The sequence below is a fragment of the Notamacropus eugenii genome, chromosome 1 (assembly GCF_028372415.1).
Source record: "Notamacropus eugenii isolate mMacEug1 chromosome 1, mMacEug1.pri_v2, whole genome shotgun sequence".
Taxonomy (NCBI): domain Eukaryota; kingdom Metazoa; phylum Chordata; class Mammalia; order Diprotodontia; family Macropodidae; genus Notamacropus; species Notamacropus eugenii.
The window spans coordinates 137,090,468-137,107,287 of NC_092872.1; the positions used below are offsets into that span (position 1 = coordinate 137,090,468).

Here is a 16,820-nt window from a genome sequence, read left to right on the forward strand (position 1 = left end):
CATTAGCTTAAATGATAGTACATTGGTGTTCAAAGTGAGAAGCTTAGTGGCCCAGCCCCCTGCCTAAGAAAAACTCTAAAATCTCCAACCATTAAATAGAAAGGGATCTTGCAAATTGGTATTCCTCTGTCTCTCCAAACCTCTACAGCACTGTTCATAACCCAGATCCTTCTTACCTTTACAGACATCTTTCCTGTTATTTCCCTCTATGCAGTCTATAATCTGGACGTATTAGTGTACTTACTGTTCTGCACATATCTCCCATCTCCTTGCCTTTGCCTTGGCTGCCTCCCATCCCTGGAATTCATCCCCTCCTTGGCTCCACTTCTCAAAATCCCTGGTTTCTTTTGAGACCTAAGTTTTAAGTGCCAGCTTGTACATCATCACCATAGCTAGCATTCATAAAGCATTTTAAGGTTTGCAAAACACTTTACAAATGTTGTCTCTTTAGATCCTCACAACAACCTATGCAGAAAGTACTGTTACCATCCCCATTTTACAGTTAAGGAAACTGAGGCAGACAGAGGCTAAGTGACTTGTCACACAGCTCGTAAAGATCTGAGGCAGGATTTGAACTCAGGTCTTTCCAACTCCATGTACAATGCTCCATCTACTGTCTGAGTGGTCTTCTGCTAGGGAAAAAACCTTGTATTCATTCATTTTGCTTGAATTCTGCATATACTTATATATGCCCATTTTGTCTTCCCCATTAGACTGAAAATTCCTGGAAAGTAGGTATTGTTTCTTTTTTATAATAAGTTCTAAGTATACTTCCTGGCATGCAGTTAGGTGTTTAATAAATGTTTATCAATTGATTGATTAATAAACTTAGTCATTGATATACATTGGATTGTGCCTTTGTTTCTTCTCATCTCGTCCTCAGCAACTTCTAATATAATTAGCAACAGAAATGATTTAGGTATTTCCAACTGTGTGTATACACAAGTCGTGAGAAATTATTATCCTATTAAAAATAGTCTTAGTTTACCCAGTGGAACACTAGGTGGTAGATTCTAGGATGATTTTCTCAGCATCCATTATATTCCATGCATGCTCCAAAATACATTGCTACTTTAGTGCTGTGTACTGACAAAAAGAAAAATAAGAGTTACTAAAAAAAGCTTTTGCAGAACAAAGATGTTTGAGTGTTTCATTGGTCACAAGTACTTTGTGTGGGCATTTGTAGTTAAGAGCTTTTATTAGCCTTCTTCTAAATTTAGATGGTAGCCAAAAGCTACAGTCTCCTCAGACTTGCATCAAAATTAAACTTCAGTTAAGAAAACAGAAAAAGAACTTATATTCTGGGTTCGAAATCTTTCGACTGAAGTCAAAGGCATCTATCTCCATCCATACAATACTAATAATATTTAACTGACATTAACGTAGCGCTTTAACATTTGTGAAGTGTTTTATAACTATTGTCTCATTTGTCACAAGAAAAGTTGTGTTGTGGTAGAGTAAATAGATGGCTAGACCTGGAATTAGGAGCCAATCCACAAGCACTATGCTAGGGGCTAGAAAACAAATACTCTCAAGAGACAGTCTCTAGCCTCAAGGAATGTGTATTCTGAGGTTGGGGATTAGGGAGGGAGAGATATATAGCATAGATAAATTAGTACAGAATACATATAAACAAAATATATACTGATTTTGAGGGAGACGTTTACTGCTTAGGGTGTCTCGAAAGGCCTCCTGAAGGATGTGGCCTTTGAACTGGGCCTTGGAAGGCAGAAGAGGGAAAGATGGCATGGGGCACAGCATGTATAGTGGACAACAAAGACATCAGTTTGATAAGAGCATAGAGCATATTAGAAATAATGATGTGTGATCAATTGGCTTAGAATGATAGGCTAGAGCAGATTGTGAAGGGATTTAAAAGCTACATAGAAGATTTTGAGTTTTATCCTAAAGACAATGGAGAGCCTCTGAATCTTCCTAAGCAGTCAAGTAACGTGTTCAGCCCTGTACTTTTAAGAGTGTTGTTTTGCTAGCTATATGGAAGAGATTGAAAAGGGAAGAGGTTAGAGGCAAGGAGACCAATGGGGTAAGAGAAGATGAGGCCCTCGGTAGTGATGGTATGAGTGGAGAAAGGGACAGATGCAAAAGAGATTGTGAAGATAGAGTCAATGAAACCCATCAACTGAAGAAGAGGGAGTCACCGTGGAGTCGAGGATGACTCTAAGGTTGTGATTGGAAGAATGTGGGTGTCGTTGATAGAAACAGAAAAATTAAGGAGGAGGGTTTGGGGGGTGGAGATAAGAATAACTTCTATTTTGGATACAGAGTATATAAAGCTTGAGATGCCTAAGGGATGTGCTATTGGAGACGAGGGACTATAGCTCAAGAAAGAGATGTGCTAGATATGGAGACAGATCTGAGATCACTGCAAGAGAGATTGTAGAGATAGAAGAGGAGAGTCAGTAAGGATTTATTGAGTACCTACCATGTGTGAGGCACTGGGCATACAAAAAAAGGCAAGAGACAGGAGGTAAATAAGAGGGAAGACACTAGAATTAAATGGAGTTGAGAAAGGCTTCCTATAGAAGGTGGTGTTTTTGCTGAGACTTGAAAGAAGCCAGGAGATAGAGATGAGGAGGGAGAACATTCCAGGTATGGGGGACAGTCACTGAAAATACCTAGAGTTGGGAGAGATTGTGTCTTGTCAGTGGATCAAAAAGTACATATTGAGGAGTAAGATGTAAGAATACTGGAAAGGAAGGGCAAGTAGATGGTGTAGTGTAGAGAGTGCTGAACCTATAGTCAAGAAGAGTTCAAATCTGGCCTCAGACACTTAACTAGCTGTGTGACCTTGGGCAAGTCACATAACCCTGCTTGCCTCAGTTCTCATCTATAAAATGAGATGGAGAAGGAAATGGCAAACAACTCCAGTTTTTGCCAGGAAAACCCCAGATGGAATCACAAAGAGGTAGATGTGATGGAAAAATAAAACAAAATGATGAGAGGACAGCATGGTTAGGCTGCAGTTTGAATGCCAAATAGCATTTTAAATTTGATCCTATAAGTGATGGGTTGAGATAAAAAGGGATTTGTTGAGTAGGGAGGTGATAATCAAACCTATACTTTAGGAAAATCATTAGAAGAGCATCTAGGACAGAGAGGGAAGAAAGAAAAACCTGGGTTCAAGTCTAGAGTCTGACACATAGTAGCTGTGGGACCATAAGCAAATCAATTAACATCACCCCAAACAACACTCTAATCTACGGAAAAATTTGCAATTTGCATCAGGAGTTTCTGCATTGGGAAACTTACCACATTGAAATTGCAGAGTGCAACCTACAAAAGCTCACATTTATATGGTGCTTTTTGTTATAGCTCAGAAGATGAGAAAAAAATTCTATTATATAATTAATTAGATTTATCTATATGTATATATCATTCTTGTTGGCCTAAACAGGCACAGAAGTAGACATTCTTCAGTGTCTCAACATGGTTTCTTCCATTTGTGAGTTAGAATTCTATTATGGAAGGGAAATAATCATCAAGAAATACAAACCTTCAGATTTTATTTCACTTTAAATCTCTTGATGTGCTTTTACTTCTTACAGGGTAAAACATCAAGTGGAATACCTGGGATTGAAAGAAAATATTCGGGTCAGAAGAGCTGGTTATGCCTATCGACGAGTCTTCCAGAAATTCTTACAGAGGTAATGAACAAGTGACATCCCTGTCCATTCTCTGACAGAGTTTTGCAATGGGATGCTAAAGTTTTGCTAAAATAGGGACACTTACTGTGTCCTGTAGATTGTAATGCTAAAGCATCATAAATTTGGAGTTCATTGTAATTGGTACCCTAGCTATGCTGGTGTGACTTTGTACTATGAATGGGAATAGTGTTTACCTTTCAAGTTAACAGTATAAACAAGGTTTCAAAGGAATGTTTAGCCTACTTGAAGTTTTTCAATAGTCTGTAAGCATTTATTAAGTGCTTACTATGTGCCAGGTACTATGTAAAGAAAGGCAAAAGAGAGTCCCTTCCTCCATGGAACTTACCATCTAATGTGGAGTTACTTCATATACACCATAAAATCTTTTATTTTTTTCTTTGTCTTTTTTTTATTTAATTAATTTATTTGTTTTCAGTTTTCAATAATCACTTCAACAAGTTTTAAATTTTCTCTCCCTTCCTCCATAAGACAGAATGCAATCTTATATGAGCTCTACACATACATTCTTATTAAACACATTTTCACATTAGTCACGTTGCATAAAAAATTAAAACGAATGGGAGAAACCATGAGAAAAACCAAAACAAAACATAACAAAAGAGAAAACAGTCTGCTTCCTTCTGCATTCCGATTCTATAGTTCTTTCTCTGGATGTGGATGGCATTTTGCCTCAAGTCCTTTGGGAATGTTTCAGGTTCTTGCATTGCTGTGAAGGGCTAAGTCTACCAGAGACAGTCCTCACACTCTGTGGTTATTACTGTCTACAATGTTCTCCTGGTTCTGCTCACTTCACTCTGCATCAGTTCATATAAGTCTTTCCAGGTTTTTCTGAAGTCTGCCTGTTCATCATTTCTTATAGCACAATAGTATTCCATTACATTCATGTACCACAGCTTGTTCAGCCATTCCCCAGTTGATGGACATCCCCTCAATTTCCAGTTCTTGGCCACCACAAAAAGAGCTGCTATAGATATTTTTGTACATGTGGGACCTTTTTCCATTTTTGTGATACAGCCCTAGAAGCAATATTGCTGGATCAGAAAACCTTTTAAATTCATGCTGGTTATTTCACATTTGTACAAAACCAATGGCATGTTAGAATGAGCACTTTACTGGGGATGAGGAGTTGATCCATGAGAATGTTAAAGAATCATAGATTATTAGAGCTGAAGGATCTCAGAGCTCTGGCACCATAGATTCAGAGCTAGAAGGGAACAGATCATTTGTTTAGGCCCAAGGAAGTCAAGTGACTTGTCCAAGGTTATACTGCTAGTCAGTGGGCAGATCCCACACTAGAATCTGATAACAACAAAAAAATTTTTAAGCGCCTACTATATATAGATCACTGTACTGAGCCTAGACAAGATATAGTGTCTACCTCATATTCTAGATGAGCTACTTGAATTTCCTGCTCAATTAAGCAGCTATATAAAATCCGGACATGGGAGAGAGAAAACATACAAACAAACTATATACAAGTTAAGTAGGAAATAATCCCACAGAGGGAAGGTACTAAAACCAAGAGGGCCTGGGAAAGGCTCCTTGTAGAAGGTAGGATTTTAGCTGGGACTTGAAGGAATCCAGGGAAGCCACTAAAGAACTCATATGTAAGGTAGTTGATGCCCTAATTACAAACAGTTATCTCTATTATCTCAGATTTGACAGATATTCTACTTTGTCAGGTTGCACATAAGAATAAAACTACAGTTCTTTTTTAAAGTTATTCTATAGTTCAGACTTTAATTCAGTATGACCTCTACCCTAAGTGAATCTAATGTGAGTTTTCATCACACTTTGAGTATCCAGTCTCATCTCTTACTGTACCTTGTAATGTAGCCCGTGTTCTGACCCTGGAACAATTGTATTCTCCTGGATAGAGTTCCAGATAATCAGTTCTAGTGACCTGGAAGCACGAACTAAAGATGTGGTGTAATAGGGAACTCTAGTCTCTGGAGAGGCTCAGCTCCAGCCTTTGAAACCCCATACTTCCTAGAAGACCATTTTTCCTGTTGGGCTAGTGTTCTATTTTTGGTATCATATGTTCAGGACTGCCTGGCAAGATGACCAAGAATATCTAGCATAAAATGTCAGTTGAGGTTTAAAATTAAAAAAGGGCAGGGAGGATGGAGATTGTATCTTTCAATCTTTGAGTGAAATAACAGTAACCACACAGTGGTGCCTTCCTATAAATGACCACTTGGGAAATGGATGGTTGAAGACACACCAGATATACATAATATGTACAAAGTACAAATGTTTGGATTTTATATAGTGATAACTGCTTTATTGAACAGAAAATCCAACTAGCTCATCTAGAATATGAGGTAGACATTACTTGTCTAGACCTAGTACAGTGATCTACACATAGTAGGTTCTTAAAAAAATTTTTGTTGTTGCTGTTGGAATTAGAATAAAAAGAATGAGTTCTCACTACTAAATCTTGTAAAATCACAAATAAGGCCAGAGGCAGTACCGCTGTGAGTCAGAAAATCTACCATCAACACAGTATGCTCCTAATATAATCTGCTACCATCTCTATCAAATAAACCATGATGACATTTTTGCATGAAATGCTCAGTTATTCGTATACCACAAGTTTTTTCAAGCATTCCCCAGTTGATGGGCACCAATTATGTTTCTAGTTTTTTGCTGCTACTAAGTAACATTGCTACTTTCTCACACAGAATATTGCATACCAAAGTGGAAGAGTTCAGATGTGGGCAGTGGTATCTAATATCTTGATTGGTCATTACAATTGGGTAGCATTTGGCTTAATTTGGGTATTTTCATATACATTATTATAATTGTTTGTAATGTAAATGAAAAGAATACTGAAGTTAAGCCAAATGCTGCCCAATTATAATGATCAATCAAGACCAATCTTCATCTTCAGAGAAAATTAAAATAGATCTTCCCACTGGGCTAGTCACTTAACTTGCCTGAGCCTAAAAAAGTGATCTGTTCCCTTCTATCTCTGAACCTTCGATGCTAGAGCCCTAAGATCCTTTAGCTCTAATTATCTATGATTCTTTAACATCATCATAGAAAATTGACCAAGTGATCTATCCTCTCTTATCTTCAGTCTCCTCAAATATAAAATGAGACAACTGGACTAAGGAACCTTCTAGCTCTGATCTATAATCTGTGTCTTGCTCAAGTAGCAGCCTGTGTTTGAATGAACAGCCCTTGGGTTTCTGTTGGAATAAACTCATGGAATAGATAGATGATTTATAGATATATAAATGGAGATAAAAAAGGAAGGAGAGAGAGATCTTGGAAATATGCTAAAATCTTTGCAAAAAACAGCATAAGGCCAGAATTGAATGAGAAGAAGAGATTTTTGTAAAGTGCTTAGCATAGTGCCTGGAACATAAGTAATTGCCTAATAAATGGTTATCCCCTTATCTGATGCCATTTTAGAAATTACATGGTACTTTAAATGATCCCAAGCTGCTTATAGTTACAAAGGCCCTGCTAATAACAGCAGTATTGCTGGTCGGCTTTGAATCATAACTTGCCACCATCTCATGAGAACTGAAATTGCAGGTAACCCAAGGGGCAATGGAAATAAAGTGGGTGTAAATAAGCTATGTATAACTTACACTAATGGGGCATGAAGGACATCACGAATATGTATGCCTGGAAAAGGAGATGAAGCGGTAATATTTCACAAATGAAAACTAACAGGTGGGATGCCTGTTACCGTACCCCTAAAATACAAGAACCGCAGAGAAAGCCATTAGCACATTTTACAGATGCTTTAAATAAGATTTATAGAAAAGCAAAGTGGAGGACTTCAAATATGAAGAAGGGAGTTGAGAGCCATAAGCATGGACGTCTCATTACCCAGACTTCTATTGGCTTGGGCAGGATTCAGGATCGTCTGGGCCTGAGGAGGATGGAATTTACTTTTGAATCTCACAAAATTTTGCCAAATAATTTAATAGTTTAGATCAGACTAGACACAGGAAAATGTTTGCTCTATTGAAGAAAACAAATTTTTGGAGTATTTTTAAAACAGTGAGGCAACAACTATGCATACCACAAATTCACTTGCCATTTGAAAATAGTGTCTTATTAAGTAGTGCCTAGTAATATTTCCTCTTGAGAAATCCATTTCTTAGAAGCAGTATGGATTAGAGAAGTGTTGAAGTAAGCTTGGGTTGGAAAGTTAGCACCAGAGTATGGAGAAACCCACATGTTAAGTACAGGAATCGGCGCTTAATGTAATGGGCAGTGAGGAGTTGTCGTAGAGTTTTGGACAGGGGAATATCATAAAGGTGTTGTTTTGGAAAGACTGATCTGGGGTTATTCAAGTGAAGATATTCTGTAAATAGTTGGACACAATGAAGTGGAACACAGATAATGAGAGAGGGGTTAGAACTGGAGATAATTTGGAAATCATCTTCATTCATGTGAAAGTCTGTGGCAGGGGCTCGGGGAGGGGAGTAAGGGAAGAAGGAGATTCAGTAAGTGACCATAGGGCAAGAAAAATGGAGGACCAAGATGGCACCTTTGCAGATACCCACAGCTGGAAGAAAAGGAAGAGGGAGGGGCAAAAGGAGAGAGAGGCTTTTAGTTTTGCCCTCCCAAAACATTCCTTGCTGGTGCTTTAAGAGTGTCATTGTTGGGGGGGAGGGGGGATAAAAGCTAGATTTCAGAGACTCAAGAAAGAAATGTGCAGATAAGAAGGAGATGTGTAGACCTAAAATTAATAGTTATTTCAACAAAGTGCTTGCTATACATGCTGTAGGTAAGCATTTTCCCAACCATTCCGATGGACTTCCAAGTCTCTCAGCAGTTCTTGTCATAGCAATCACCATTGGGCCCTGGGAACATTTGGAGCAAGAATTCTGCCCTTCTTCTTTTGGGGAAGCCTGTAAAATTCTGAGTTCTTTCTCTTCAATTGCCTCAGATATGCCATTCTGACCAAAGCAACATGGCCATCATGGAAAGGGGATGAGAAACAAGGTGTCCTCCACCTGCTGCAGTCAGTCAACATGGATGCTGATCAGTTCCAACTTGGAAGAAATAAAGTCTTCATCAAAGCCCCTGAATCTGTAAGTATGTATTGTTGAGCATGTCATGTCCGATGGGGAAGGACCTCTTAGTCAACCAGGGAAAAGGAATTGTGGAAATCCAAATGACCACTAAATCATTGAATGTGGTACTCACACATCTTGGCACATATCTGTGCCTCTTCCCAGAAGGCTGAGCAAAGTATTGGATACTTAGACATTAATGTATTCACATAGGTTAAAGAATTTAAGGTACACGGAACTATCTCAACATGTCAATATGGGAAAGAGGGAAGAACCCTTAGAAAAAAGGATGGTTATTGATAAGTAATATGCTTATACTCTGGAAGCACACAAAGTGCATCTTTGAATGACTTCTTAAAAAGTTGTGGAGGGAGGGCGCACTTTGCTGTTAAATCATTGTGAGTCTTCTGTCAGAGGTCAGTTCAGATGCTATCTCCTACATGAGATCTTTGCCAATGCCATCTCCTCCTCCCTGCTAAGGTCCATCCCTCATGGCCCCCACTAAATTTTCTTTGATTTTACTTTTTGTATGTTATTTTTTAACTTGTGTGCAAAAATATTTCTCTTTTCCTGATAAGCTCTCTGAGGGAAAAACTGGTTTTTTCCTTTGTATCCCCAGGACCTGGCACAGTGCCTGGCACCACATAGTAGGCACTTACTAAATATTTGTTTTTTTAATAAATGGGGGAACAAAAAACATAGGCTAGAAGCATTTATGAGAAGGTGGGTAGAAATACTAATTATGCAAATAACATAGTCAAGCAGAAATGTCTTGTAGTTCTCACACTTGTCAGACCTCAGTGTACCAAGTTAGAGAATTCTGTCTTTTCTAATGAGGAAGTTAGCTCTATGTGAGAGACTGGCATGTAAAATTACCCACTGTGGGGGAAAGCCCAACATGGTCACGGAGTTATAAAGGGCAACTTTGAAATGAATAAATCATTTCTCAGTTGGAAGATTTGTAAGTGACAAAATTCAAACAGTTTGGCCCCAGGACCCTCTAATGCACCCCCATGAGCTGCAAGATCCCCTTCTAAAGAGACCAACAGATTTTGTTAAATTTGTTACCAGGCTAGACTAGAAATCAGAGGCAACAGTTTTCACAGGGTCCATCAGAATAGAATGGTGAGACAAAACTGAGTAACTTGTTGCAAGCATGGCTAAGCATGAGACAAACTGATATCAAGTGAATAAGCGTTTATTAGGCATTTACTTGGTGCTAGTTCTAGGTGCTATCTTAGAGAAGGCTGCCCTAACTAATTTACTAAAGGCTTTTGTAGGTAGGAAATATCCTCAATTTCTCCAAGGAGAGGATAAAGACTAGAACAGAAACCTATTCCTAGCCCAGAAAAGCAGACTAAGGAATAGTGTTTGCATCATGGATTGGACCAATTAGACTTTGGATAAAAGCATATAAAAATTATGTGGAAATTTAATATTATTATATTTTGTCATGAAATTCTTACTAGGATATCAGAGGTTCTTTTCTGTGCTTTACACCTAAAAAGAACATGAACTTGGGAAGGGTTCAGTTACACATAATAAAGGAAAAGACCTAGAAAAAGAATCTGAGGTGAGGAAAGAGCCTAATGAGAGCAAACTGAAAGGGAACATAGCCTGTTTTTAAACCATAGCATGAGAGAATGTAAAACTGTCAGGGATCTTCTTGTTGTGTCCCAACTCTTCATGATGCCATCTGAAGTTTTCATGGCAAAGATATTAGGATGGCTTTATATTTCCTTCTCCATATCATTTTATAGTTGAGGAAACTGAGGCAAACAGGATTAAGTGACTTGCCCAGGGTTACACATCTATAGTAAGTACCTGAGACCAGATTTGAACTCACAAAGAAGAGTCTTCCAAACATGTCAAGGGGGAGGTTGAAGGAAGGGTCCAAATAAAAGAGGGGCTTTGCTATAGACAGCAAATTCCCTCTGTATCTTCCTGTTTGCCAATAATGTTTTACCACACCCTAGAACATTTTAAATAAGATCCATAATTGCTTTTAAAAGCACTGTTTGTGCATGAAAAACCCTGTGAATAGAAAATGCCTGTTGTACACACTATGATATAATTCAATGGGACATCCATAGAACTTATCCATCATTATACAATGCTGTTCATTGACTTTGGGCAGGCAGAAGAGAGCAAGCTAGATTGCTTTTGGTAAATTTTGCAATGCTTTTAATGACTTCATTCTTCTCTCTGCAACAAAGATGTGCCTTTTAAAAATCAATATTCTTTCAGTAATGCTTCGTGGCCATGAGTCATAGAATATGACATTCTCTGAAGAATTAAAACTTGGGGTCACCCAATGGACATTGGAGTGTTGTATGTGGGTAGAAGACTGTAACATAGTACCAAGGGAAAACTACAAGATGTCATCAAGAAAGATGTATGACTAGGAAATGAGTTGGGCTGATCACATAGTGAGAGTAGGGGATACCAGTGTTTTCTGTTGTTAAATGTTAAAAGAGTTCTGGAGACAAGTTCTAGAACATTGGGTGTACTCCCACTGGGGATTTATCAGAACGCATCAATCAGTCAATCAGCAGTTAATCTAACAGTTAAGCTCTAGGTGTTAATAGCATGCCAGACTCTGTGCTTAGTGCTGGGGATACAAAGAAAGGTAAAAACATGATATCTGCCCTCAAAAAAATCACATTCCAGTGGGAGATAGACTGTGAACATAAAAAACAAAAATAATAACCAACATTTATATAGCATTTGCTATTTTCCAGACACTATGCTAAACCACAATTATTATCTCATTTGATCCTCACAACAGCCCTGGGAAGTAGGTGTGATTATTTTCCCCATTTTACAAATGAGGAAACTGAGGCAAACCGATATGAAGTGACCTGCCCAAGGTCACACAGCTGTTAAGTGTCCTAAGCTGGAGTTAAAACTCAGGTCTTCCTGATTCTAAGCCCAGTCCTCTCTCCACTATACCACCCAGCTAAAGTATAAAGGGAGTAAAATATGGACAAGAGTTGTGTGGGATGAAAAGTCATAATGGGTTGTATTCTATACCATTGGAGGAAACATCCACATTGATGAAATCCCAGATCCATTGAGGTACTGATGTATGTAGCTTCCGTGAAAGAAGTCCCTCACTTCCCCATCTTAGAATCTTTATCTTCATTCAAGGGTCAGCTCATATGGAACCACATACAGTTCTCTGAACTCCCCAGCTATTATTGTTTCCTTGCTCCTCATGTTGCCTGTGTCCATATTGTTTTTGCCCAGTAACGTAAGCTCCTTGGGGTCAGGAACCATTTTTCTTTGTATTCCTAGTATGGCATCCAATATATAGTCATTGCCTATAAATGCTTATTGAATTGAATGACTGCAGAAGTTGATTTATATTATTATAAGGGAGCCAAAAAATTTCCCAATCATCAGTGTTTTCAGAGGGAAGAAAATGGTTATGAGGTGAGAGCCGTACCAAGTTGGATCTTGGTTTGGCAAGGCCCCATTTGTCTGCCTTTAAGGAGCAACAGCCTAGAAAAAAGTCGTGGACGTCATGTTAATACTTAATCATGTGTTTGTGCAGTTGGTTTTGATATATCCAAGAATCTTTCATCAGGTTTTGAGATGCTTTTCTAAGGCTAAGGGGTCAGAGCATTTTTATGGCTTTTTATTCCAATTCAGAACATCTGTCTCTTGGCCTTCAAAATATGAAATTAAATGGCACACCGATAAAATCCATTTATGAAAAGGATGCGGTAGCATTTTGCACCTTGGGTTATTTGTAGCTTTGCAGTGACTTTATTTCTATATTTAAAAGTAAAATGTTGCGTCACATATCATTAAGCAACCCACAGAACAGTTCCTGTTTTTTTTTCCTCCAATTTTTCTAAAATGGGACCAACTGATTTGTTGGTCCAATGCAAAACATCCTCTGTAGTTCTAGATCCTCTCTGGCTTTTTAACTTGCAGATTTTCCTATGTAGTTGAAACAGCCAATACATGGCCTTTTCTCTCTCCCTCCCTCCCTCCACCTCTTTTTTGAATTGGGAGGTTCAACTCCAAAATTCCAAGGGTCTATTTTTGTTTTTTCTTTTCAATTTATCCTCCCCAATTGTGTGACTTGACATCATTTGAACACCCCAGTTCTGACCCCCAACTTGTGCACACACTCATCAGTCCCTGGCCCCCAGGTGCTCCTGCAAAGACATCTTTCAAGGCTCTTTCACCATATGATTTAGCCTTGGCCCTTGTAGTGACTCTGCTGAATTTGCAAAATAATCTGTTTGCTTTGAGAAGCCACATTAGACAGTAAAGCTCAAAGATGGGGATGTTTTTTCCTTTTGCTAACCTCCCTGATTTCTAACCCCAGGGTTTTTTGCAAGCAATACAAAATCAAGCTGATCTTGGAGGGAAAGCTCCCATTTGGCATTGCAACAGCCTCAAGGCAGTTGTGAATTGGTAGCCTCTTTGTTCTGTTTTGTGACTCACTCGTGTCTTTTCTCTGGTGCTCCCAAAATAATTCCAAAGCCAAAAGGAAGTTAAATGTATTTGTTCAGAAATGCTCAATGTTATAAGAAATACTCTTTTATCAAACTGTTTGAAAAGATGATTACTTTGGACAACTAACATAAACTGAGAGCACCTAAGAAGTACAGTACATAAACCAGTGGGTCCAAGTGAACTCTCCCTTCCTACTTGATTTTAATGGGATTCTGGTCCTGTGTGTTGTTGTGAACATGTGGTCATATTAAGCTTGGAAGAATTGTAAGAGCATTGAGATAGCCATGGGCTTAGAGGTATTTGGGTGTAGGTATGACCCCCTTTTCAACCAATCTTTTGGTGTATGGGTAGTCGTTTCTGAGCATTCTTTTCAACTTATTCGACCAATATTTATCTGAGAGAGAAAAGGTTTAAGTAAGTCTGTACCCTCATGGAACTTAGTTTAGGTTTAGTTGTTTGGGGAAGTAGAGAGGATCTAGGGTGGTTATATTTGCTGCTATTGAATTTTCCAATGTGGAAACCAATTCTAGCAATGCAAATTGGCAATCCATAAGTTATGGTCTTAGAGGGTTGCCTGGGGTACCAGGAGGTTAAGTGATATATATCAAAGACAGAACTTGAAGCCAGGCTTTCCTAACTAACTCCAAAGCCAACCCACTGAATGTTATCCCAATACATTCCTGTGAGATGTTTCATATAAAGAAATAAGTATAATTCAAAATAACAAGGATATAAAAGATAAAACAACCTATGTGTAGTACAAATTGGGGGAAGTCATTACCTTCTGAAGGCATTAAGGAAGACTTCATGGAGGTGCTTGCACTTGAGTTGGGCCTCAAAGATGGGTAAAAATTCAACAGGTGAGGGGGAAAAGGAGAACATCTAGACATAGAGGAGTGATTGGATAAAGCCAAGGTAACAGGAAAGCTCAAAAAATTGGAATATAGATATTTCATATGTGGGTATATATATATGATAGGGGCAGAAAAATCACAAAGCACAGTACCTAGCACATGATGAGTAACAGGGACTGAACACTGATATAGAAAACTCCCTCTCCTAGTGCAAGTGGGCAACCTCTCGCAATTTATAATTTTAAAGAATTGTCTAGAGTGCTGTCACATAATCAGTAGGTGTCAGAAGTGGGATTTGAACTCAGATCTTCAGATGCCCATTCTCCCTCTCTATCTACTATACTATTCGGCCTCTCAGCACCTAGAAAACACTAAATATTTGTGGGCTGAATTCTTGAATCAGATAATGTGGGTTGAATTTCAAGAACCTTTGTGACCTTGGGTAAGTCACCACCTTACCTTAATTCTAAAATGAGGTAGCAGGACTAGATGGCCTCCAAGGTTTCTTCTAGCACTGAAGAGATGCTTGCTTTGAATTCCAGACAGAGGAGTTTTAATTTTGCTAAGTACACAGTAAGAAGCAATTAATTAACTGATTTTGAGCAGTGGGTGTCATGATTATATCTCAATGTAAAGAAGTCTGTCTGATGTGTTTCCAACAGGTAGATTGAAGGGATAGAGTGAAGGTGAAAGAGTTGTCAGGGTGACATTAAAAGACTCCAACTGAGGGGCAGCTAGAGGGTGCAGTGGATAGTATACCAACCCTAGAGTCAGAAGGACCTGAGTTCAAATCCGGCCTCAGATACTTACTATCTATATGACCCTGGGCAAGTCACTTAACTTTGGTTACCTCCACCTTCCCCACCCCCCCCACCCAAAAAAAATACCCCAGATGGGTGGTAGTATATTAAGATGGTAACAGTGGGAATGAAGACTTGGGCAAGGATACAAGAAACTGCAGAGGTAAAATTGGTGGGCCTGGTAGCTTATTGGATACAGGTGAGAGAGAATGAGTTAATGAGAACACCAAAGTTTCTATTATGGGAGATTAGGTGAACATTCATACCACTAAACAAACCAGTGAAATCCAAAGAAATTCAAAAGAAGCAGTGAGGTGGCCTAATGGACAGAAGAGTGCTTGGTCAAGAAATTCTAAATTCAAATCTAGCCTCAGACGCTTATTAGCTACATGTCCCTGGACAAATTACTTAACTTCTGTCTGCCTCAGTTTCCTCAACTGGAAAGTGGACACCTACCTCCGAGTTGTTGTGGGGATCAAATGAGATGTTACTGATAAAGAATGTAGCACAGTATCTAGCACACATAATAGGTGCTTGATAAATGCTGATTTCCCTTTCCTTCTCTTCCCTTTTCTTTCCCTTATGGCATGATATAGTAGAAAGAATATTGAATTTAGAGTCTGAAGACCAGGATTTAAATCAGAACTTTGCTACTTACCTATGTATGAAACATTGGGCAAGTTACTGGGTCTTAGAACCTCAGTTTTCTTCTTTCTGTCTATCTATGTATTTATCCATCTGCCTGTCTATAGATATAGTATAGATAGGTAGAAAGATAGAGAGGTAGATAGATATAGATATAATACTAGATTACCTTTAAGGATCCTTTCAGCTCTATGATCTTATGACATGATAAGTTTAAGGTGCTGGTGGAGGGCAGTGAAATTGAGATGCCAATTAGAGAGTTGGATAAATAAGTTCATACTATGGCCGTGTGTGTGTGTGTGTGTGTGTGTGTGTGTGTGTATCCATACTCATGTATGGAAGCCTAGATTTTGGAAGTCAGTTGTATCCAGATAATAATTGAAGCTGTGAGGATGAATGAGGTTACCAAGGGAGAGAGTGTAGAAAATATAAGACCAAGGACAGACCCTAAAGAAACATTAAGCATGTGGGTTCAGGGAAAGGAGGCAAGAAAGAAACCCTTAGAAAAGAGAAAAACTGATAGATATGGTGTCTGTGATGATAGGCAAGGAGAGAGAACCTAGCACAGTGTTTGACACATGGTAGGTGCTTAATATTTATTGAGTGAGCAACTGATAGGTTGAGGGGAGCAATGATCAACAGTCTCTTTACCATGACCATTGGGTTTGGTAACTAGGACGTCATTGGTGGCTTTGAGAGAACAGCTTTACTAGCACACTGGGTACAGAAGACAGATTGCAAGAAGTTGATGGGAGTGTGGGTGGTGAGGAATATAGAACTATGAAACAAGAAATAAAGTCCTGTTCCTTCATAACTAAGCTCAGTTATTTTTACCAGAATATTTTTACTATGGGCTTTCAGTTTTCTTCATTGTAGGATTTTTCCCTTCAGTTTCATTCTGTGAAGCGAGGGACATTGTTCCATGTTTTGGAGGGGGAAAGGTTTGATGAGTTTTAGAGAAAGGAAAACAAAAGGCATGGAAATCATTTTGCCCATCTTAATTAATACAGCTTTCATGATTGATCAACCCATGCCAATCACCTTTTCAAACACTGGCCTTAAACTGATACAGCTTTACAGTGGCAAAAACTCATTTCATGTTTCATCACTTTCAGTTTGGAGATCATTTGCAAAATCCCATTAGATGGGAAATTAATGCTTTTCATATAATGAAAAATCAGCCACTCTTCTTTTCAGGGCCCAAGAATCTGCCTTGAAAATATCTTGAAATGGACATTACCAATTCTTTAAAAGGACTGTATATAATACCAAGTATCAATGACTTAAATAAATAGCCATTTTTAAAAGTATCTGATGTTT

The 16,820-nt window shown here is 38.6% G+C and overlaps 1 protein-coding gene across 1 annotated transcript in view; it reads left to right on the plus strand.

Annotated features, from left to right (window-relative positions):
• MYO1E (myosin IE) overlaps positions 1-16,820 on the plus strand; it is a 226,980-nt gene that overhangs the window by 162,502 nt on the left and 47,658 nt on the right. Inside the window, exons 18-19 of the mRNA XM_072615613.1 lie at positions 3,567-3,665; positions 8,602-8,746. Coding sequence (XP_072471714.1) covers positions 3,567-3,665; positions 8,602-8,746 — 244 coding nt within the window. The remainder of the gene's footprint in view (positions 1-3,566; positions 3,666-8,601; positions 8,747-16,820) is intronic.